This window comes from Stegodyphus dumicola, chromosome 12 (assembly GCF_044657685.1).
Source record: "Stegodyphus dumicola isolate Sdum_Otavi_A_Nest chromosome 12, ASM4465768v1".
Taxonomy (NCBI): Eukaryota; Metazoa; Arthropoda; class Arachnida; order Araneae; family Eresidae; genus Stegodyphus; species Stegodyphus dumicola.
In genome coordinates, this window is record NC_140779.1 from 49541780 (window position 1) to 49568195 (window position 26416).

General features: G+C 31.7%; 1 protein-coding gene across 5 annotated transcripts in view; it reads left to right on the top strand.

The window, feature by feature from the left end:
- Positions 1–26416, top strand: part of LOC118184402 (endoplasmic reticulum junction formation protein lunapark-like) — a 79349-nt gene that overhangs the window by 16383 nt on the left and 36550 nt on the right. For 4 of the 5 annotated variants that reach the window (XM_035354076.2, XM_035354081.2, XM_085827718.1 and 1 more), the window contains 4 exons: positions 9849–10036; positions 13750–13930; positions 17095–17167; positions 22820–23005. In XM_035354076.2, the coding sequence (XP_035209967.1) occupies positions 9849–10036; positions 13750–13930; positions 17095–17167; positions 22820–23005 (628 nt within the window). The remainder of the gene's footprint in view (positions 1–9848; positions 10037–13749; positions 13931–17094; positions 17168–22819; positions 23006–26416) is intronic. The other variant, XM_035354087.2, reaches the window with a different exon arrangement.

Genomic DNA, 26416 nt, shown 5'->3' on the forward strand with positions numbered 1-26416 from the left:
TCCTCCCTTTTAATGGGTTGTTTTGGGGGACGAGCAGACTTTTGACACTATTTTTGACTGTTTTCACTTGCCGTGAAGTTGTGCTGGCTGACAGCTGAATTTGTTTGGAATCATGTTCAAGAGAATGAAAAGTGTGGTAGGGCCCTGGTTGGGCTGTTGCTTCTCGAGTTTTACTTAAATGAATTGGCTTAAGTAGCCGTTTCTCGTGGCCTTCAGCCCGAGAAAATGTTCGGTATCTCTATCAAGTGAATTCCGTCAGTATAGATCCATCAGCACTTAAAAATATATGATCTGCAACTTGTGAATAACTTCAGCATCGATAATAGCTCTTATAAATGTTTGATCTGCAACTTCTGAATAACTTCAGCATCGATAATAGCCCTTAAAAATGTATGATCTTCAACTTCAGCATCGATTCAGTGCGTTTTTTTTAAAGAAAATTTTAAAGCTTCTAATTAAGGACATTCCATGGCCATAGCATTCAAGAACTTTTCTATTAGACTTTTGGGACTCGGAAAATCTTAAAAAATACTATTTCAAGAAATTCCGTGTCCATAGCCACAGGAACTTTTTCCTAACGTCTCTTTTGGTGTGTCAACAGTGGGTTTCAAGAAATTGGTTTGGAGTTCCACCGCCTCTTACTCGCCAACCAGGCTCCTGTGAAGTTTCAGCTAAGTGATTTGTATTTTTTCTCTTTTCTAATAGTTAATGGTTAGGGAATTAATTCTGTTTGTTGAGTTGAAGTAAAGTATTAAATTGACTAAAGATTTAAAGATTATTTTTAAAATTATTGTAACTTAACTTAATTATAAAAGAAAAATAAGTTCTTCATGAAATGATTTAATTGAATTTTTTTGGAGTTTTCTTCATGGTGAAGATTGATTTGTAATAGTACCAGTATCTGAGCATTTTTGCTCCTCTCAGGGATTTACCTTGTTTGTTGAATTGTAATAACAAAACTAATTAACTTTTATCGGGTTAAACAATACTTTAATAATCAAATGGAAAAAAAATGAAAATTATTATGTGCAATAACTATTTTATTTTGTTGGATGGTATTGAGTGCAATAATATTTCTTCTGTATTGATTATTCTGTGTGAAGTGGAAGGTGTAACTTGTTAAAATTTATATTTTTTTTTCTCCCCGGGGAGGGTACTGTTCATTAATTTATAGTTTATTTTTGGTATGTTTACATGATTGCAAAAGTAACTATAATAGAGATTCTAAAGACTAATGTTAAAGAAATAATCACTCAGTAATAGTTTGATTTGTAAAACAGTAGTACAAAATTTGTTGAATATATTTTGATTTTCCAAGTAATGGATAATATATATATATATATATATATATATATATATAAATTGCAATAAGAGTTAAATAAATAAATTTTTTTTCTAGATCAATCAATGGTTAATTTATTTTGTGTGCTCATGATTTTTACCAGTCTTTACTCAAATGGATTTTAAGGGTTAATCCGGAATAAACACAACGCAAAATTTTCAACTTTATTGTTACTAGTATTTTTCTGTGGTAAGAGTATTCTGGTGTTATGGTCAATTTGTAGGGTACCTTTTGGTAACTTAGGAAAATTTAAAGGGTAAATTCAAAAACACCCATAACAAAATTGTGACCAGGATGACTGGCAGACCAGCACATAAATTTTCAGATATAACATTGGTGCCGTGACAAGGATAAATTGTAGATGCTGTAAAAATTTTCAGATATAACAATGGTGCTGTGACCAGGATGACTGGCAGGCCAGCACATAAATTTTCAGATATAACAGATTTATGATCTGTTTAAAGATATTTTATCAAAGTTTGTAAAATTAACCTTTGTTTCATCTTCTAATTCTACATATGTTGTGATTTATGATAAAATTGAAAATCAGAAGAAAGATGAAGATTTGGCTGCAACTAACAAAGTAGTGGAAGAACTTTCACTCAAAGACAAAAAAGTTTTATTTCCTCATTAGAAGCTACTTCAGCTGAGTATGTGATTACATAATTTCCAGTCAACAATGAAGGGATTTTATATGTTAAAGTTGCAGATGATAAAGATGCTGTAACAAATGCATCTTTTTGTGATATAAGATATTTTTTGAACTGATTTCCAGTTTCTCTTCATTTAGTCATAAAAGACGATGATAGTGATGTTGCAACTGATAAATTGCAGTGGCAGTTTACAATTAGAAAACTTGGATAAAGTTATAAAACCAGTTAGAATTGACACGCATTGAAGTTTAATTGGAAAACAGAAAGGTGGTGATCTAATTTTAAAGTATAGTGTACTGTCTAGGGCAGGGATGTCAAACTCATAGGTACACTTAAGCCAAACAAACGGACGGTGTAAGCTAAGCTAAAATTATCTAATTCAGTTAATGTTGCAGATTGCGTTGTTCCTTAATCTTCGAATTGGATTCGGCTTATTATTTTTTGCAGACTGTTAGAGCAATTTTATAAAAGTAAGCTTGAACTTTCGATTATGTCAAATAGAATTTCTGATATATATTTACTAATATGTAAAGGATCTACAAAGCGAAAGTATGTTTCGAAGTCCATTAAACAAAAAGTGGAATTGCTGCAGAAAATGGATAAAGGCATATCCTTTGTTTATCTAAACTTTAACGTTTGTGTATCTAAACTTTGTTTATCTTTAATGCCGCGGCGGGCGCGCAAGGAATTGGAAGTTGATCTGTCAGCACTATCCTTATCTTCAAAGCAGATGTTTTTATTTTATTTGGCTGATAATTCCTTACTAAATGTAGTATTTCATCTCGATGTACTCCGTCTTTGATATGATTTAAATCAAATTCCTCGTCATTATAATTCGCTTCCGATAGCGAAGAAAGTGGCAGAGGTTATTGAAAAGAAAAAATTTCGATTGAGAAATTAGTCGGTATTCTCGACACAGCAATTATAGGACTTGAACAGCGGAACTTTGTAACTGAACGAGAAATTATGTCTGTTTATAGAATTAAAGAGAATGTATTATCACATAAAAAATAAAACAACTTACATTGAAAGAAATGTTTAATAAAGTAAACAAATAAATATTAAGCTTTTTTTTTTTTGTAAATTTTGATACCCTTTAGGTCATAATTGTTCTTTATTTCATAAATTACGGTTTCATATTTTTAATTTTATAATTTCTGCATGCCATCTTACCAGATTTAAACTGATGATCTATAATCCGGAAAAATCGATAATTGGGAAACACCGAAGTCCCGACGAGTCCAGATCAACGACTTTTGACTGTATTATATAACTTTGGTACATTAATAGTATTATTACATATCAAGCAGATTATTTTATCTTTTATTTCACAGCAAAAATATTCTTATTCCCATTTTACTTGGAATATTCTATGTTCGTCAGCGATTTTTCGTTTAATTTTACTACCACTTGGTTTTGATATAGACATACTGGATACAAAGAGCTGGAATAAACACGGTTAACGTTAAAAAGTTAACAAAAGTTTATTCTTTCCACAAGAGATAAATCAAAATGCTAAAATATTTCTTCAAAAATATTCTAACAATATCACAAAATGTCAAACGTTTAGCAAAAATCAATTCAAAACAGAGAAACTAATTCTATCTCACAGCGAAATCGCTACAAATCAATCACAGCATTAAGTAAGCAAACAGTTCGCTAGAACTACAGCTACTACTGAGATGAGTTGTTTGTTCTCGGCTTTTGTAAGCTTTATAATTAATTTCTCGAATATACTGGAAACATCTATAAATATCTGGATTTTTGTGGATGGCAACAGCAATTACGAGATATTCATTTATTAGGTATTAAATGCACGCGCTGTTCTATTTTTAACCTTCCAACGCAGCTGTCTTTTCAAAAATCGGCTGCGTTGCTAAGGCAACATGAAGCAAATCTAATTACAATTCTAAACTAACTAAATAAATAACTATGAAATCCGTAACAAAATGAATTAAGTAATAATTAATAATAAAGCAAAGTGCATGCACCAATATATCGTACAAAACTATGATTGGAAAACTGAGACCATGAGTTCGGCCACATTCGGCTATCGGGGGATGCGTACAAGTTCTGAGTGCACGTGTCCCCTAAAAGCCGAAGGTAGCTGAACGCAAGCTACTCACACGCATTTGTAATTTAAGTAGTGTGTTTGTCAGCTCGCTGTGAGTAATCTAACAACACTGAATAAATTATTGTTAATTACTTAGCAGTAAACATTTCATTTTTTTTTTCGTCGATATGTTATTTTATTATTATATATTATTATTTGCCGATATATTGGCTGGGCCGCAAAAATATTTGTCGCGTGCCGCGATTTTGACATCCTTGGTCTAGGGTAATAGTGACCATCCTGACAATTCATCACAACAATGCAACGTGTGAGAGGATTTTCAGGGTTGTTGCGAGAAGGACTAAATTTAGTTCCAATATTAGTAACGACACGTTAAGGAAAAACTTTTATTAGCAAAAGCAAGTGTACGTGGCATTTGCTATGAACAAAATTAAGAAGTTTATTTCTTAATGAATCAGATCTGCCACCGTTCACAGCATTTATACGAAAATTGATTGAAGTATTAGTTTTTTGTTAAAAAATGCAAATAATAAAAATGTTTCTTTTTTCATGTTAAGTATTTTTGTACTGTATGCATTTAACTGAACTTCCTTAAAGTTAATTCGTTATTAAAAATATATATTTGTCATTGAAAAAAATCTGATTTTTTAGTGTCATAGGTTGGCAAGTATGCATATGTGTCTGAAACAGCATATTTCTGTAATGAAACCTTAACAGGTAAATGGTATTGTTATTATTAGTGAAAGGGAGACATGAAGTTTCATTTTTGCCAGTAGGGTGACGTGACAAAAAAAAAAAAAAAAAAAAAAAAAAAAACTAGGAAGCCATGATCTACATGTTGCCAGGCCAGCAAAGGAAACTCTTAAAACCACTTCACTAGGCTGTGCTGCCCCACTTCTGGTAGTCACCAGATGTTGCTCCTTCAAATTACAATTTGTTTTAATCCATGCTGTAGCCTTTCTGGTGAGCAGTTCTATTCATATGTGGATATCAAAAATTGTCTTCATGACTGCATTGTTTTGAGACAACCACACTAACAGGAACAATTGCTTTAAATTTATTCTTAAAGTGATTGCCATTATATTTTTCCTAGGACAAAAGAAACTAAAAGCCACTTGTAAGTAGTTTATTGTTGCCCCTCCCCAATAAATACTTAATTATGAAGTATAAAATATGTACATATGTAGCCTTTTTTTTTTTTTTTTTTTTTTTTTTTTTTTTTTTTTTTCCCCAATTATAAGTCATTTTCTTTTTTTTTTTCCCTCCATAAAAAAATCGCCTTTCTTCACCAAGGTGATTATGCTAATATGTAAGAATCTATTATTTTATATTTGCATAGTTTATCATATAGATATATTGTTGATTATCTGTCCTGCAACACTAACTGAAAAGGTGAGCAAGGCAACCATGTGAGAATGAAAACAAGGCTCTTTTCTCATGAAGCATTTTGCTATAAACAATAGCAAAATTATTGATTTTTGAACTTGATGATATTAAAACTGATTTTTGGTGGTGTGATAATTTGTTATAAAAGTTTTGAATAATTCTAGTATGCACTTTTCTGTTATTGGGACTGAATTCAGAAATTTTTATGTATATATGCACATATTTACATGGATGTATGTGTGTATATGTATGAGCGTATACATGCATATGCATATATACATACACATATACCTGCATACATGAACATATACATTCATACATATATGCATATATACACATATTTCTTAATTCAGCCTTGATAACAGAAGAGTACCTTCTAGTAATGCCATAAATTTGGTTATTTTTAATCAGGACTTAGAAGAGAAGGGCTAGCTCATAGAGCTTTTCCCCCTGAAGCAGAAAGTGAGAAGTGATGACATAGCCATGATGACACTGAGAGCGCCAATATAATTCACAGCTTGGAAATTAGCGTTTTTGAACCAGCATTTAAAATGAGCTGTGTGTGAAAGATAGCTATAATTTGGAAGAGGCAATATTACTGCTTTATGCATTTTAGACTGAACCATTAAAAAATTTAATAATGCTTACTCAATTTTAAAATAATAGATAAAATGTGCTACTCTTTTAACATAAAGTTCCGTGGTTTTTTTAAATTTTTATTTGCAGGTTTTTTTATTTAATGCATGTTTATTTCTAATCATTTCTTTATTTGCATGCTAACTGAGAGAATTTTTATACTGCTTCTAAGATAACTATAATAGCAGCTATTTAAATTTACTCAAAAAACAACTTTACATTGACATAGGTTTAAACATATATGACATATATGGCAACATTTCTGCTAACCTACGTTTGATTTTTTGCCTAATTGTAAATTTTATATTGTTATAATTCTCTTCCGATTCAATATAATATATATTTTTAAAATAATTTTGTAATTTATACTTATATCTATATTACAATTAAATAAATGTATATAAGATTGTTACCTTAATTTTGGCAAAATAGCTTTATTCAGAGTACCTAAAACAGTTATTTAATTTTTCAAAAGTGTGAGTAAAGGAAGCAGGTCTTTTTATGCCAATTACTTTGATGTTTTATACTATTATATTTTATCTAGAATGCTAATCTAGCACAAAATCTAATCAATAATTAGTTACAAAGGATACAATAAGAATAACTTTAACAAGTACTTAACAAAATTAGTTTGTTAAATACTTGTTATTCTTGTTGGTACTATTTTGGTACTATTCATAATACCGAAGATATTATCGATTAACTCATAGAAGTCAGATGCTTTCTGATTTCCTGTGGGGTAGAGTATACCTTTTGCGGTACTTTTTGAAAATAATGTTTTCTCTGGAGCGACTTTTTGTCTCTCGTTTTCCTTGACCATTAAATAATTTGGTTTTAGTTTGTGACACAATTTGATTTCTTCTCAATCTCTATTTAAAACCTCTTTAATAATATCAAAATTTAAAACAGTTACATCTTCTAAAACAAATCCTCTATATAAAACACGGTTTCTCAGTAATTTGAGGCAGAGCGCGAAATGAGACCTCTGATTAAAACAAACTGCACATTTTGAAAAGAACCAACTTAGTCCAGTTTAGAGTCATAGCAGAGTTTTCAATCTATATGCATTTTGTCGAAACTGAGAACGCATATTTTTTCTACAGAATACAAATATTCGCCTCTTTCCTTCTTTAGAGTAAGAACATTACTTTGAATTCTTGGACTACACTAAAATTTAGAAAACACTAAAAAATAAAATAAACATCATTTCTTTAATTTGATAATACTAGGTAAAGATATTCCAATTTTTTTCTTAATTTTTTTTCTTTCCAAAAATCATAGCTTTAAGATGACAGTATGACAAAGCAACGTGAAATATTTTCACTAGTCCACCTGATTTTTTTTCTCTTTTTCATTAATGCATTTGTAAGGATTATGTTAATTTTATTAACAGTTAAATTTTAAGTTAAAGTTCCTTTCCTGTCAAATTCAACTTACTACTTCCGGCCAGAACGTAGTTTTGGAATTTGCTGAATATTTAATGAGAAGGAGCGGTATTTAAACCACGAAGTTACTTACTGGGACAGAGAGAAACAGAGTTTCTGAACTACGCGCGTCTGCCTTTTTGGCCGCTCTCTCTCTCAAAGCTGTTTTATGCTCGGCCGTACTCAGGCCCTTGCTAAGCTTCGTAGTAAAATAAGTTAAGGGGCCAATTCTCATTGAACCTTGATAGCTTTGGCTATACTTAGTTAGTTAATCTTAGTTTTAGTTTAATTCTTGGTCTTTTAAGTTCAAGTCCAATGTGCGAACTTTATTTGTACACTCCCAGGCGGAGTTTTGTTAAATCTTATCGAAACAGTAAAGGGTTATTTACCCTTCTCTCTTGTTGTTTCCTGTCTTCGAACTCTAGCGATTATTCGCTTATCAGTTCCTAGGTTCCTTACTTCCAATATTAACTTAGGATTTCAAGTGAGGGACCTTACACATTAATCTGCGTCTTTATAAAGTAGGCTTTAAACATTTTTCCAAATTCTCCGATTTGTGCTCCCCCCCCCCCAGATTTCTCTATTTGAGATTTTAATTTCTGATACCAATTTCTGTCTAGATGTCGTCCACCTTCTTTGTCGCTGAACAAACATTCTAAAATTTTTCCTTTCTCTATTTTTCAATACTTTAATACAATTTAATGAAAAAAAATTAAGAAAAAAAATTGGAATATCTTTACCTAGTATTATCAGATTAAAGAAATGGTGTTTATTTTATTTTTTAGTGTTTTCTAAATTTTAGTGTAGTCCAAGAATTCAAAGTAATGTTCTTATACTCTAAAGAAGGAAAGAGGCGAATATTTGTATTCTGTAGAAAAAATATGCGTTCTCAGTTTCGACAAAATGCATATAGATTGAAAACTCTGCTATGACTCTAAAATGGACTAAGTTGGTTCTTTTCAAAATATGCAGTTTGTTTCAATCAGAGGTCTCATTTCACGCTCTGCCTCAAATTACTGAGAAACCGCGTTTTAGATAGATGATTTGTTTTAGAAGATGTAACTGTTTAAATTTTGATATTATTAAAGAGGTTTTAAATAGAGATTGAGAAAAAATCAAATTGTGTCACAAACTAAAACCAAATTATTTAATGGTCAAGAGAAACGAGAGACAAAAAGTCACTACAGAGAAAACATTATTTTCAAAAAGTACCGCAAAAGGTATACTCTACCCCACAGGAAATCAGAAAGCATCTGACTTCTATGAGTTAATAAATAATATCTTCGGTATTATGAATAGTACCAAAATAGTACCAACAAGAATAACAAGTATTTAACAAACTAATTTTGTTAAGTACTCGTTAAAGTTATTCTTATTGTATCCTTTGTAACTAATTATTGATTAGATTTTGTGCTAGATTAGCAATTTTGTAAGGATATTATTTTGTTCTTCAAATTATCAATGCATTCTTGTTTATCCTTAAACATTCAGGATGATCTACATTTTCATTTGTGAGTTTTATTTCAAAATCATTAAAATTTGATTTGTTATTGTCTTCATCAATTTCGATTTATTATTGTCATCATAATTTACTTTCGGCACAGCATTCCATTTCAACAGTTTCTTTTTGTGGCTCTCCAAACAAGCGATTTTTCATATCATCTTCATAAACACTGCATAGAAAATGTTCGCTGCAGATTTTTCCGCTCTTCACATTAATAGAATCTTCTCTTTGACATTTGTGTATCCATTCTTTCATCAAAAGCAAACTCTCATTTGGATCCTTTGGTCCCATGAAATAAAATATCTCATCCTTTCATACTTCTGCAAGTGCTATGGCACGTTACTGCAGCGCAAAAAGCCATATTACGTAAACGATACTTTACAATATAGAATTTAAAATAAAAACTGACTAAAGTTACATATATATACATTATTAGAAAACAGATATATATATTATTAAAATTAATTTGGGATATGTAACCTCTAGAAAATCGTCTCGCAGCTCAACGAAACTACTGTTTTAAACGCGGGAAATCAGGACAGGTGGCATCACAGTGACGTCAGATTATTGCCTGTTACGCCCCCATTAGGCTCGCGTCGGCAAGGAGTCGAACAAAGAAGTGAGTTAGCCCTTCTATTTATCCCTGATGTTTAATGATTATTACAAATGTGTTTCTATTAAAATCTTGATTATGTAAATTAAAAGGGTGGAGAATGTACTGTAAAATCTGTTAGTTTATTATATTGGTGTTTTATAACATTTACTTTAAATTATGCATAAAAGTAAATCTTTATATGAATGCTTTTGTTAATTCTTATGATTATTCTAGGAAATAGAAGCTCTGGAGGAATACAAAAGGAGCACTGAACTGCAGCAAAAAGCGGTTGTCCGTTCTCTGGTGTTTTATTCCGTGCTAATATACATCATAGTAGCGGGAGTGTTCCTTTTCTATTCTTTTCCTGTTACTACAAGAGATCGTATTGTATATTCTATTCCACTTTTAGTTTTTCCACTTTTGTAAGTATTTCCCTTTTATGTATGTTTTGCTATTATCTGATTTAAAATTTTATGTATCCTTTGCTTCCTTCAACATTAAATATTGCATTAGGCTGTTAATAAGTGTAAAATATTTTGTTGTGATTTTCTCTCCATTCAGTTAAGCAGTATTAAATAAATTCATGTGCCCTCTTTTGGTTTGCATATGTAATCTGCATAAAAAACAAGAGTAAAATGCTAAGCTAAAATTTTAATTATTAATATTAAAAAATGTGTGTCTGTATTTTCTCTTTAAAATAAAGCACACTGTTTGCATTGATCCATAAAAGTATTAAATAACGAACTATCACTGCAATAATCTGAATAACTGAATCTCCCTTTTGTGAAAAGTAAGGAATAGCTGCCTTTATTATGGGGGGCTACAAATATATTGATGTTCTAGTGGCTGATAATTCCTTTTAAAAAAATTGCACTTTTTTGTTAATGGAGCAAAGCAGGCTAATATGGCCTTTTTTTTGGGGGGGGGAAGCACCAAGCATAAATGTTTGCACAAAATCTCACCAGACAGTGACAAAGCTAGTGCTATGTAAAGCTTCATGAAAAATTAACTTGAAATAACAACTATGCATCATGAAAGTTTTGCATCTTTTTTTAACCCTTTAACGAGCGGTGGTCGCGCCCTGAAACCACCAATTTTCGAATTTTTTTCTCTTCTTCCTTCCGAAATTTTTGAGTGAAAATCAATTGATTACTGATCTTTTACCTCTAAATAACACAAAATGACTTCAGACTCATACATGTTTTAGGTCTTAGTACTTCAAATCGGATGCCTTTTAAAATTTGTTTTCAATAAGACAAAATAACTTCCTTTTATTAATATAAACAACTTTAAATTTCAAAAGTTATTCATCGCACATCATGATTTCTATCATAAACAATAAAAAATAGCAATAATTAAACTGCATATATAAAAACAACCCTCTATATGTATGGCATTTGCTTTGTGGTTTCAGGGCGCGACCACTGTGACACTAGAGCATTGTGCCACAATGCTCTAGAGGCTCGGTGATCGCGCCTTGAAACCACTGCTATTCACAATGACTTCAGACTCATACATGTTTTAGGTCTTAGTACTTCAAATCGGATGCCTTTTAAAATTTGTTTTCAATAAGACAAAATAACTTCCTTTTATTAATATAAACAACTTTAAATTTCAAAAGTTATTCATCGCACATCATGATTTCTATCATAAACAATAAAAAATAGCAATAATTAAACTGCATATATAAAAACAACCCTCTATATGTATGGCATTTGCTTTGTGGTTTCAGGGCGCGACCACTGTGACACTAGAGCATTGTGCCACAATGCTCTAGAGGCTCGGTGATCGCGCCTTGAAACCACTGCTATTCACAATGGCGTTTGCTTGCCTCTCGAATAGGAATGTTTATTTTTAACTGGATATAGATAAGGGGTTATGAAATCACAGAGTTATTTTATTACGAAACAATACATGCACCTGCCCAGTAAAAAGGTCTTTCTTTTCCAGCAACTTCAACACACTTGCTCCCCAAGCTAGTATTGTGATTTTATAAATTCTTTTCTTTGGTTTAAATTTAATGTACATATACTTTGCTGTAATTAAAAATAGAAATCGCATAAAGTTTTATTTAAATTAAAAATATTTTCTGAAAATTTTGGGACGAAATACGAATAAAATAAGTATGAATGGGAAACGAATGATCCTTATCAAAGCCAAAAAGACTAAGCCCCTCCTCATTAACATAAAAAAGCCACAAATTTCATGTGCCAGATGAAAAGAAACTAAATAACGCTGGATATAATACCAGGGAAATTTAGATCCAATCATTGTACATTTTCTAGCACAAGGAAGAAACCTCATAGAAGAAGATACATGTGGCGAAACATGCAATGTGGGCATGCATGTACCAAAAAAACAGAACATGCTTTGAACAAGGTCACAAAAAATATTTGTTCTTTGAAATTAAAAAAAAAAAAAAAAAAAATTCACCAAGTCTTTTTTTTATCCTTATTGTACTGAGTTTTTTAATCCATGTAGCCAAACGTCCTTATTATATAGGTACTTTCACTGCTATAGAAAAATTATATAAATATTTATTTTTAAATTTTTTCTGACGATTAACTTTGTAAAATAATGTAAAAAATATATATATTATATATTATGCAATTCCTACATGCATTTTGTTTTAAATTTGTAAATTTCGTCATTTATTGGAAACGCGCACGGAGAAAGGTAAGTTTTTTTTTTCCTACTTACCTCGGTAAGTTTCAAGTCCTAGACGCGCGGTGGTTTCACAGTGTGACCACCACCCACAGAACAATGGGCAAGAGTAGATTTTTTTAAATTCATATATTGTCTCTAGGATCATAATATTCAATTTCTAGAGTTCTTAGTTAAAAAAATTATAAAAATAATATCGCGCACGTCAAAGGGTTAAGTGCATCTTCTTTTAATTATTTTGTTACTCCTGGTAAGGAGTGATCTTGTTGAAGCAGTTGTTTAAATACAGTCTTTTCTGCTCACATTGCATAATTCTAGCATCTGTTATGGCATATTTTTTGTTTCTATGCAGTAATAAGAACGGGAAACCCAAAAGTAAATTTTTGTCATATTATGCTGTTTTATTTTAAAAGAGAAAATAGTGCTAGTCTGACTGTTCATAAAATTTATGTTATATATGGAAAATTGCGGTGTCTGACAACATAGTTAGTCAGTAATTTGAGAGGTTTAAAAATGAAAACTTAGACAAAGATGATGCCTGCTCTAGATGACCATTCTCTGTTTAAAAGAAAAAAAAAAAAAAAGGAGAAGCCTAGTTTTCATGTTTAAACTTCTCAAATCACCATCGAACTATGTCATCAGATACAGCAATTTTCTGTATATAGCATAAATTTTAATGAAGATGGTGCGTGCTCTGGAAGACCATCCTCTGTAAACAACTCTGTAAACAAGACTTATTAAGCACAATATTAAAATTCTTTACGATTAATATCTGGACCAGAACTGCTGGGTGAATTAATTATCTTTTTGATGCAAATGATACTAAAGTTCTTTGGATGTGAGGAATAGGGTATAAAATTGTAAAATTTGAATGCACAGTTGTTTGTTTTATTTTTCTGTCATGACTTAATTTATGAGAGGTGTGTCATGGGTAGATATTTTTTTTTCCTTCCATATTATTGATGTGCTAATTATTAAGGTTTTTCTTTTGTCTTTGTGTGGGAATGAAACTTTAATAACAGAGGAATGTCTTAAAGAGAGACTGCATTTTTGAAGGGACTGTAGTATGGTATTTTGTTATGTTATTGAAATTTATGGCCATAAAATATGTGAACGACAGTTCAAATATTGGGGAAATTTTTCATCCCAGTATTATTATTATTAATATTTTTATATATTATCAATATTAATAATTTTTATATATTATCAATATTATCAATATTAATAATGAACAAAGTTAAAAATATATTTATGAGGTTCTCTAGAAAAATTAATTTCTGAAAAAAGAGATATATATTTTGTGTTTAAGCTTATGTGGTTACTCTGTATTCTTTCCTAAATTGAAAACATAAAAATAATGTTTTTCTTATTTTGTTATGTGCTATCAAACAAATGTTTTAAGGCATTAGATGAGATTATTGCATAGTCTTTTTGTTACTGTTTTTACTATATTTGCCATTTATTCGTTTAGGTTATATATTTTAAAGAAATTTCTGCATTGGTACTTTCTACAAAAAATTCGTAGCAATGATCAGAACTTAATTGAACTTAAGAGGAGAAAAAAATCTTTATTAGAATTTGCTATGGAAACAGAGACTTATAAAATTGTAAAAGAATTATTAGAAAGATTTGATCCAGAATATCATAGGAAGGTGAGAATTCGTGTTTGTTTATTATCTTATAATTAAGCAATTTGTAGTTGAAAAGAAATTGTTTTGAACAATTAATTTTATGATTAAACACCTCAGAACCATGACTGTATTGCAGTGAAAATTAGTGAAATTTAAATTAGGCAAAGTGTGACGAATTCAAAAGGCAAGAGGTAGCATAAATAAATTTATTTGCGTTCTTTCTAGGCTATATACAAAAAAATAAAAATAAATAAACTTATAAAATATTGTTCTCACAGTAGGGTGAGGGGAAAAGAAATATAACCAGTTCAGATGGTGGGAATAAAGTTCTTGTTTAGAACTCAGCCAAGATGAAAGTTCTTGTTTGGAAATAATTCAAGATGAGGCTGTGTTGAATTAATTGAATCTCTAAGCCAGTGTGGTTGCGGACTGAACTGGTTCTGAGCGGGGTGCTCCTCCGTAAGGTAGCGGCGAACCCGGCTACTTCACTGTAATCTTTTGGCAGAGATACCAATATCGCTCTATGCAGCACGAAAATAAAATTTGCTTGTGGCGAAGCTGGAAAAACCGAGAGAAGGTTTCTCTCTCTACTTACTGCAAGTCACTCTCACTTTCTCTTCTCTCTGGAACTGCATTCCATGATTTTGTTCAAGTTGTACTGGGCGTGTTGAAATGAATCCCGGGATCCTCATTTGACCGTAATTTTTAGAAGCGCTTCTTGATTGGTGAGAGCACTTTGATTAACAACTGGATATGATAAAGACGGCCTGGGAAAAAAATCCTTGAGAACTTTTCAATTCCAACTTGGGATTCAAACCGGGCGGTCTGAGACACTGAACCTATAACCTGATGAAAGGGAACGGAACAATGTCTCCTTTCGAACAACTATGAAAGGTAACAAAAACCTAAGATTGTTTTGTGACTGCTTGTCACTTTCTTTTTCCGAGAATTCATTAAGAAATACTCTGTTTGTGGGAACTTTCGAGGTGGTCATTCTTTTTCTCAGAACTTCGTGGTGGTCGATAAAATAACTTAAGATGTTACAATAGTTTTATGTTTAAGTCCTCTTATCCCCTGATATATTGAGCATTAGATGAATTAATGAAACAAGCACAACTGTCACTTCAGTTACATTTTATTCAAGTCACACAGTTAAATTTATGACTGAAATATTAAGCCATTATGCTAAATATTCCTGTTGGAGAATACTTTCTTGATACTCTCTCTTCCATTTTGAGTTAATGTATATTCTGAATTTTAAAATGTATCAAGGAAAATTATTTAACACAAATCTTAATTTTGCTAAATAAAGCAGTGAGCTTAAAAAAGCTAAAGTAGGTAGATTTTCAAATTTTGGAATTTTTTGGGACAAAAAGGAAAAGCATCAGCTATAAATAAGTTGTTATAGATGAGATACTGATTTGTCAGGTACAAAAGAATTTATATATTTGTGTACATTTATGTTATTTGATTGTGCAATTTCAATAATATATTTTTTCTGGTGATTGAAATGCGTGTGTAAATAATTTATTATTTCAGTGGGTTCCTTAGACTATATGAAGCTAAGACTTGTAACTAAATTACAGATGCTTTTTGGGAACAACTAGTTTAGGTTTATTAGCATAAGCTAATAACATAACATACATAATTATGTAGCATTAATCTAGAAATCATTTTTATGATCTGTATATGTTATGAAAATAAATACAGTGTTGGTCATTAATATTGCTACATCATGAAGGCTGTATGCATGCATCCAAATGTTTGTTGTTTTGTGTGAAGATCATGCTATGCCTTGTGTAAGAAGAAACACCTACCAGCATATTTTGGAATTTGACAGTGGCAGGATTGTGTCTTATTATGTCTGCCTTTTATTGTTCCTCAACATTGTTGCTCATGTTGGTCGAGATGCCATGACTATCAATCGAATATAAAGTTGATGGGTCCAGCAGAGCCATACTGAATGTCATAAAGGCTCTCAATGTCCCAAGGCCACTAATGCCCAAGAGAACAGATGTTATCTTCTTGGCCTTGCAGAATTATACAGCCAAGTCACATACCTTGGATCAGGAACTTGGCTTGTGTTCATGACAGTAAGTTTTGTTCGGGCAGTGTGAAGATGTCTACAACACCATAGACTGATAGCATGGTGACCATTGCTGTGACAGTTGTCGTGCTTTCCCTTGATAATATAGTAGAATCAGGCACTGCTATAGTGATGTGACAAATCATAATACTGGATACAGGAGTGGCACAATGTCACCTTTTCAGACAAATCCTGTTCTCTGTATAGCATCATAATAAATATATCCTTATGTAGAGGCACTGAGGAGAACAAATGTTGCTAACTTGTATTCTTCATTGTTGTATAGATCCGAGCACCCTGAGGTGTCATTTGGTATGCTCTCAGTCATCTCCTGTTGGTATAGCTGGTAATATAGACAGTTGCCATTGCATTTTTGATATGTTAAAATTCAGTGTCTGTGCCTTATCTTCAAGGCATGTATTATGTCAACTTCCAACAAGTTCAGCAGCAACCTCATAGGCTCATGCTGATCAGGGCCAGAGAATATTTTACTATTTCCCTAGCCAGCACATTATCCAAATCTCTCACCTACTGAGAACATCTGGTCATAGTTTACCAAGAGACTGGCACGGCACCACTCGCCTCACACTGCAATGGATGAAATCTGGCAAAGATTTGAAACTGCAAGTATCTGTATCTGTCATCCAAACTCACTTTGGCTTGATGCCTGTCCGAATACAGTCATTGTTTCTGTCAGAAGTGACAGCTCTGCATACTGAATTCTGCAGGCTGTATACTCCAGTTGAAATATTTATACATAATAAATAATCTGCTATTTGTTTTTCTTCTCGATGTAGCAATTTTAACAGCCAGTAGTGTAGTAAATATAAATATGACACATATATTTATTCAGGTAATATAATATATGGTTGTAAATATAATACATTGTTGCTTATTAAGCATTAATGAGAACTCTTTAATATAAAAGTGCTGTTGAAGATGTGGGAGAGCAGTAAATATTATCAAAAATATAATGCACATTAGTTTTTATATAAACACAATCATAGTCAGTGAGATCTTTTATTGTTGTTTTTTAAACTCTTTGTATTAGAGAAACAAATTACCCTTTTCCAATAGCTTTATTCATGTTTTATTGCAGGTATTTGAGCCAAAGCCTGCCATTGAAGCCCCACAACCTTCTCCAGCTATCAAAGGCTCATTTACTGATATAGGTATAATTTATTGTATTGAGTCAAAATTGTATTACAAACTTGCAAATACACAGCCTGTATCATAAATAGTCTACACATAAAAAAAATAATACATTCATAATGAAACTTTGCATGAATTATAGGGAGTTAGAAATGAAAGAGTGATTGAACAGCTATGAATCTGTTGAACAAATATAGATCCAAAAACATTTACAAATTAATATATATATGTATATACATAGTGCAATATATATAATATATGTGTGTGTGGATATTTAAATCTTTATTGCTTTGTTGCAGTATAGTGCACTGATTTAAATTATTTATTTGGTACTTGCATATTATCGCAACCACCTTATCAGAAGTCCCGAGACTTCCAGAATGTGCGAATTCTGGCAACAATTCTTCAGGCAGCCATGCTTGTAACAGACCTTCAGTCAAGCAACATACCCATATTAGTGTCCGTTCTTTTTGTTCCATTCCAAGTTCTAATAGTTTTTATAAACTAGTAGTAATATTTTTTGCCTTAAACTTGGTTTTAAAACAAGCACTTGTGGCATTTGCCAACAATGGAAAAAAAATTTCGGCAGGAATTTTGAAGCAGAATTTCTAAACGCAACAGGGAGGAGATGCATTTGGTTCGTAGCTACTGTTGGAATTCTCTGATGTCTTTTAAGTGAAAACAGATCACTGTGTATTTGAAGAGAACAACCTAAAAAAAAAAAAGACAAAAGATTTGGAGAAGAATGCAAATGTTTTATTTTTTAATGTATCACATAATCTTTATTTAATTATTAAAATCTGTATTCTTAATTACTAAAGTATATTTTATGTCCTGATAATGTTTGCCAACTTATAATAAATATTAATAGTTCGGGAATCTTTTTTTTTTTTTTTTTTTTTTTTTTTTTAAATGATATGTGAAGCTTGCATCCAATAACTCATTTTTACTTTTTCATCTGCAAAAGGTTGCCAAATTATGCCTAGGTAGTTGTGTACCATTTATTTATGTGTTTTCTATTTATAGTCACTTTTTTATTTATTTATTAGCATTAATTTTTTTATATGAAATTCCTGACATTTTTGTTTTGAGTATGCCACCGTTCAAACTGTAAAAATAGTGTAAGTAAAATGTGAGATATTCTCTTCACAGGCCTTGGAAACTAATTTTTCTTAAAATTTCTAGAAGCTCATGCTACATTAGATTCATGCCTATTGTATGAATACAGCTCAGAGAACTTACATAGACTTGTTGTAGTTGTTATTCAACTACTTAAATTTATTGTTAACTGAATTGTGAGTTTATGGATATTGGCAGTTGCTAATTCTTCTTTTGTGCACTAAGGAGGAATTTTCAATTCTGTGTTCTGCTTAAACTGTTTGAAATTATTTATTGTGCTGTGTTGAGTTAGTTTTTATAATAAATTATTAATTTCTTCTTAATATTTGAAGTGTTGATTCAAGAGATATCAACAAACCAGTAACTTCCTACAGTTAGTGTCAGAAATGAGATCTCTTTGAGTACCAACAATCAGGAAGATAGAACAGCTGAAAGCTATTATGGAAGTGACTGCTAACAATGGGAAAGAAGCCACAGAAACGAGAAAAGAGGCAGTCGCAAATGCCGCCATGATAAAGAAATCCATCAGTGGAAATACCACTGAGATAAGAAGAGAAATTAAAGAAAGAACTGCCACACTTAAAGAAGAAATTGTGAATAATGGGAATAAAAAATTAGCCACCAAAGAAGACAAATTTGAAAAAGAGATAGCATAATCTTCTTTGACCGAAGAAATCTGTGTACTGAATGAAAGCCTGGTAAAGAAAATTTTAAAACTAGCTCCTTCAAAAGCAACATTCCAGCCCAACCTGATTTGAACACTCTAACTTATCCTGTTTTGAGAACATTCCAGTTTATTTATCTTGTCTTCCAATTAAGCTCTTGTCATGTATAGAAAATCATCATGGTGTGTATAGAAAACCCAGTTTGAAATGATTTCACATGCAAGTCAATTGGGACCTTGTCAACAAAGTCATAATTTTGGCTGTGTCCTTAAAAAAAGAGGCTTTTACATCTTACAAACACTTCCAGCCAAAAAAATGTTTAGATATTGCCTCTTTAGTTAATGTGTTAGATATATGGTTTCAAAAAGCATTTCTCAAAGACTGCAGCTTAAGACTCAGCAATGGAGGGCAAGAAAGACCCTTTGAGAACTGCCATTGAAAAATTAACACAACCAGCATTTCCAGATCATGGTCAGGAAATCAGAGGCATGCTGAGTCCTCAATATTTTGTGGATGTTATTAGAAATCCCAGTAAAAAATAAGCCCTCCATTGCTGAGCACTGCAGATTGCTGATAATAAAGACTAGGAGAGTGCTCTAAGTGCATGCACAGAATGTTGATACTGCCTAGAATGCCTGTAGAAGAGGTGCTTGGCTTAGAAATATGGATTTTGTTTAGATGTAAAAAGTTATAACCTGTGCACCTCTAATGAAAAATATCAATGCTTGGAATGAATGATGATGAAGTGAACTGCTGTAGGACAGTTACTCATGAGAATATTACTATTGCTGCTAGTGTGAAATGATTTATTGGCTCTGAAGTGGAAACTCATGAGAAGCTGCATGGGGGAATTGCTAATTTCCCTAAGGTGACATGTGAAAGGACTTTTAACTGCAGCTGCTTTGGTTGATTTAACAAAAATATGCCAGTCAGAATCACCAATTACAAACTTTTCTTTGACTGTTTTGCTGACAGTGTCTTTCTGAAGTCAGCTTTTTATTAGGTTTCAAAAGCTTGTAATTTATTGGTCCCTGGATATCTCATTATCTACACATCATTATCTTACTCAAGCTTGGTTTAGAAGTGGAGGTGGCAGCTTGTCCAAGCTAACAATTTTCACTTTTTCTAATGATGTTTTTGTAGGTAATCTACTTTTCATCCTAGTTATCATCCAGTCCAAAAAGGTTTGTTTTTGTTCTGAACAGAGAAAATAACATGATAACTCGATAATGCAAATTTTTCTAACTCATGAGGCATCATCTGAAATATATATAGACCAATCTTTGTTTTTGAATATGATCCAAAATAGTTTGTTGAGCTGAATTAAGCTTTTCTGCCATCTCCAGTTTTGTCAAAAATGGATTTTTCTCTGTCATAGTCTTGACAATCTCATCATCGATTAAAGATGGCGGCCTAGAACTCGGTTTTTTGTTAAAATCAAAATCACCTGCTTCAAACTTTTAGAACCATCTCCTGTATGTTTTATTCAAAACTGCATTTCCACCAAAAACTTTCACTAAAATTTGACACAATTCTGTAGCATTTCTTCCTTTCATACAAAATACAGTGTTGTGTCTGAACTTTATCTCAATAGTACAAGCAATTTTGTTTCAGTTAATTTAGAGGAGTGTATATGCATAAATGCAATGATAAAGAGAGACAGCAATGTATATCTCAGATGAACACATGGATGTGTGTTAAAATTTGAAATAATGTTATTGGACAGAACTTTTGGATGGACCTTATAATAAACATATTGAAACTGATTTAGGTGCAATGAAGACACACCATAAAGTTTGCTAATATTTTTCCTAGGACAAGGCCATAGTAAATGTAGAAAATTGATGCAAATCCTGTGATGCATGTGCTGCTCAAAAAGGCCCACAAACATGTACATTTGCTACAGTGTAGGAGCACCATTCAGAAGGACTGCTCTGGATGCTTTCACACCATTGCCTTATACAACAAAGGAGAACAAGTATATTCAAAGTGTCATGGATTACTTTAGTAAATGGCCAGAAGCTTATACCTGCCTTATCAAAAAGCCTTTGTTGTCTAAATCTTAATAAAAAACTGGACTTCATGATTTAGAGTGCATTTGTTTGTTCGCTCTGACAAAGGGAATACATCTGCTATATTTAAAGGGCTATGTAGAATTCTTGGTATAAAAAACTAAAACTTCACCTTTACATCCACATTTGGATAACATGAAAAAGGTTTAATCGCATATTGGACCATCCTTCTCTGTTCTTATTCTGGAGCCAGCAGGACTTGGACAAAAAACTGCCATTATTTCTGTTAATATATAGTAGTGCCATTCTTAAAGGCACTAGATTTTCTCCATCACAAATGATTTTTTGCTGTGATATTTGTCTGCCATGTAACATACTCTTCAGATGACTGGCATACATTCCTTCTTTGCCTGATCAGAACCTAAAGGTGTGCAGGCACATTAAGTAGTCATTCATTAGTTCACTAGAGGCAGGATCAACACAGTGACCAAGAGGATGAAGAGATATGATGTCAAGTCCATATAGAGAGAATTCAAGGATAAACATCAAGATCAAGTCTGGTTGTGAAATCCCAAGAGACATTGCAGGATCTCACCCAAGCTGCAGACATCTTGGAAAAGGCTGTTGACAGAAGCTGAATGACATGCTGGTACTTGTCCAAAGAATTCCCTTTTCCACACTTTGAGTAGTGCACTAGGATAGACTGAGTTTTATTATGGTAATAAAGTTTGGTTCTCTCTGATCTTGAAGTTTGTTCTGACTTGGATATACAATCCTTAAGGATGGGATGTTATGAATATATCTGCAAATATTTGAATTCTTTTTATTGTATTGTTGTAATATTGTACATTGATTTAGTTATTTATTTATGTGTTTTTAATTAATGAACACATTTTTTTTTATATCAGTGTTTGTTTATTCTATGGAATTTTTGATTTTGTTATTCTGAACATTGCATCATAAAAACTGTAAAAAAAAATTTAAAAAATAAAAAAATGCGAGATATGCTCCTTACCAGCCTTGGTAACAAATCTTTCCCCAGAATTTCTAGAAGCCCATATTGCATCAGACTCATGCCTACATTATCCCTGTATTACATTATAAATAAAATTCAGACCTTGTTGTTTTAATTCATTTATGAGATTTTAGCATTAGCTGTATTGTGAATTTACTCTTCAAGTGTTTTTGGCATTTGCTGATATTTCTCATGTACAAAAGAAGAATTGTTTAATATCTATGTTTTACTTAACCTGTTTGAAGTTATTTGTTTTGATATGTGCAGTTAATTTTTGTAATAAATTTTAAATTTCTACCTTGTACTGAAGTGTACAGACAGTGCTTACAGACATTCATATTAATGTTTATGATTTCTTTAAATAACTTTAAAATTAAATTAGTTGTTTAATTTGTGACATAGTCTGAAATTTTTTCAAAAATGTTTACCAGATTATGAATTTGAATAACTGAAAAAGTTTTAAATCTATTTAGCTGTTCAAAAAATGATTCTTCATTAAAATCTTTATTGTTCAGGTTTGTTATCAGTTACTACTCTTCATGCACATTTTGCAAACTGTTTTACTAATATTGATATATGTTGCAGAAATGGATAACATGAATTCTATGTAATATTGTTTATGTTTCTTAAATAAAGAACTACTAATTGTAACTTTAGACATTTAATAGCTTTTCATTATGAAAAATGTATTTAATTCTTATTTCATAAACTGCTTAATAGAGTTATACACATGTAACATTGGGTAAATCTAATGACATAATTTAAGATATTTAGAAATCTTTGCGCATTTTATATTACTTTTTAGCAGAAATATTAAATCCTACAAATGATTTTTTTGACTTTTTATTTATTTATTTTCAGATTTGAGGAGAAGAAATGTGTCACCTAAAGCATCTGCTCTAAATTTAGCTTCATCTGGTCAAGCAACTCTTACCATTAACAGTGCAGCAGCAGGTCATCCAAATATATTTCCTGTTATGCCTGGAAAACCCCCTACTAACCCTCCTTACCCCCCTGCATTTTTACAGAGAGGTGGCCAACCTTTTGGTATGTCAAGCATGCTCATAGAAATATAATTTAATTCTTTGGATGCTTTTTGCCATTAAATAAAGTGCCGATTATACAAATAAAATAGCACATTAATATTGTTCTAATTTATTTTATGAAATGAATAACAAGTACATAGATCAATCAAAAAGTAGTGTAAAATCCATTGTAGCTTAGTAATAGAAGCAATAGAGAAAGCAATTTTATAGGTAGAAACAGTGGTCCTTTGGAAATGTCACTCAGTATATTATCAATTTGCTTTCTCATGTTGCAACCATCTTTGTTTTGCAGGACATGGTTGTACCTCCATTCCGTCAATTACATTTTGCTATCAGAATCAAAAATGGGAAAACCAGGTTTTGTCACACACAATGACTCCATAAAAATATTCATTTCCAAAGAGAAACTTTACTGAAGATCATCAATTTAATTCTTCTTGATTTACATCATCTCGTATGCCAAGAGCTTTAGAACCCAGTGAATATAACATTTTCCCTTTTTTTTAATATATATATTAGTATGAATACAGATTCTTTTGTCGTACCTAGTACACCATGATCTGTCTTGTGGTGATACATCTGATGTTATAGCAGTTCTTCAAAGACTTGCATTTTCATTGGTTGTGACAGTCTACCCTCTACCCGTATGTGGCTGTTCCTTGGTATTGTAGTCACTAGAAACCTCTGATGTTATCAATGTACATTACTTCGACTCATTGTATTGTTCCCAATGGCTGGCGACAACTTAGTGTTAATCGATGTGTCTGAGTTATCTCCAGATTTCCAGAGGAATTTGATGACTGCAAATTGATGTAGTAGAGTATCATTGTATAAAACCAGGAGATTACATCCATGGTGGCTTACTTGCAACAGTAAGGAATAAAAATGTGATTTGGACACCACAACTTGAATGGCCTATTGAATTATATACATTTTTTGCTTCACATCATGTAAACTTATTTTCTCAAATAATTCTAAATTAATTGATCCCTCGGGGCAAGTTAAAAATGATATAAAAAATTCCAAATTTTAAAAATTAAATACCACAGTTTGTATTTGTCATATGGATGTCAAACTTGTTATAATTTTGTTTTTTCACAACGAGTAGAATACTTTTCTGAGTATAAGTATTATAGGAACCAGAAGAGTGCCATTTAAAGTTAGATTTTGTTATTTGTTGAAATTAAAATATATATACAGTCAAAAGTCGTTAATACGGACTCGTTGGGACTTCGGCGATTCCGAATTATCGATTTTTCCGGATTATAGATCATCAGTTTAAATCTGGTAAGATGGCATGCAGAAATTATAAAATTAAAAATATGAAACCATAATTTATGAAATAAAGAGCAATTATGATGGGTATCAAAATTTACAAAAAGAAAAAGCTAAATATTTATTTGCTTACTTAATTAAACATTTCTTTCAATGTAAGTTGTTTAATTTGCTCCGTTTCATGTGATAATACTTTCTCTTTAATTCTATTAAACAGACATAATTTCTTGTTTAGTTACAAAGTTCCGCTGTTCAAGTCCTATAATTGCTGTGTCAAGAATACCGACTAATTTGTCAATTGAAATTTTTTCGTTTTCAATAACCTCTGCGTCACATCCTTCACTATCGGAAGCGAATTATAATGACAAGGAACTTGATTTAAATCATATCAAAGACTGAGTACATCGAGATGAAATACTACATTTAGTAAAGAATTATAAGCCAAATAAAATAAAAACATCTGCTCTGAAGATAAGGATAGTGCTGACAGATCAACTTCCAATTCATTGCGCACCGTGTCGTTTCCCCCCCCCCCAGAGCAGCGTGAAATTGATAAACATATTTCAGAATGATTACATAATCAAAGGATATATGCCTTTATCCATTTTTTGCAGCAATTCCACTTTCTGTTTAATGGATTTCGAAACGTACTTCCGCTTTGTAGATCCTTTACGTATTAGTAAATATATATCGGAAATTCTATTTGACATAATCGGAAGTTCAAGCTTACTTTTATAAAATTGCTCTAACAGTCTGCAAAAAATAATAAGCCAGATCCAATTCGAAGATTAAGGAACAACGCAATCTGTAACATTAACTGAAATAAATAATTAGATAGTTTTAGCTTATACCGTCAGTTATACATTAAACGCGCATGCGGAAACGTATTATCCGCATGCACACATGTATATTCGCAGCCGTAAAGGTCTTATGCGCACGCGTAAACGCCTTTGCATGCGTGAAAGACACGCATGCGCAGAAAGTTTTTAGCTTTGAGGTCCGGATTATAGATCATTCCGGATTATGGGTGTCCGAATTAACGACTTTTGACTGTATACATGTACATATCAACGAAACATGAATATTTTCATCATTTAAAACATTTTTGTAATTGGAAGTATGTGACTACTACCAATGATTTCAAAAATAAAAGACCAGGTAAAGGAATGGGTGTGTGTGTGTATGTATGTATATATATATATATATGTATAGTTTTGGTACTGCCGGTTGCAGTGAAAAAGGGAGATGCACAACTAGATGTTATAGCAGTTCCATGTGCAAACTTTCAACATTTTGCAGCTAATCGTTTTTGAGTTATGCAAGATACATACATACACGTGTATGTACAGACATCACAAGAAAATCCGTTTTGGAAAAATGAATCCTTTATTCTGTCCATATGTCGCACAAAAAAAAAAAAAAAAAAAAAGTCAAAATGGATTTTTATTGAAATATGATACCCAAAATTTTGTGCTGCTATAATTAGGTATATGTTAGGCAATCTAAGGTAAATGCTTCTACCTACAGAATTTCATTGCCAGTTATTGAGCTGCAGTGGATTATGCACTATTTTTAACCAGCTTATGTGTAACAGCTAGCAAGAACTTGGCATGAAAAAAAAAAGTATGGTGTGTTTATTTTCGTAACTTTTCTGTGCAGTATTCTTTTTCTGTATGTTAAACACGCTCATTAAATATATGCTCCTAATTTTCCATGGCATGCAGATTTTGTAACATAAATACGTGCATGGTGTATTTGTTACATGACATACAGTCCTTCAGTGTAGAGAGTTATTTCCAAAGTAACAAATTGAACTGATTTATTTTTATTAATAATACCTGTTTTGTATGTATGTATGAAAAATATTGGAAAATGTGAAGTATATAATTTGAAAAAAAAAAAAAAAAAAAAACTGGTTTGGTATTTGAGGGGAAAAAAATTTTAGCATTTTTAGAAACATATATATTTTGTATGGTGATCAGAATGACTGTGCCTAAACTACCAACTAAAAAATACACTTCAATGTGTAATAATAAACCAGCATAAATTGAAAACCTAGAAAGTATTTATGTTCTTAAGCATAAAGTGGTTTTTTGATAATACTTGCGGCTGTTGTTTTTAAGCTGTAAATACTTGC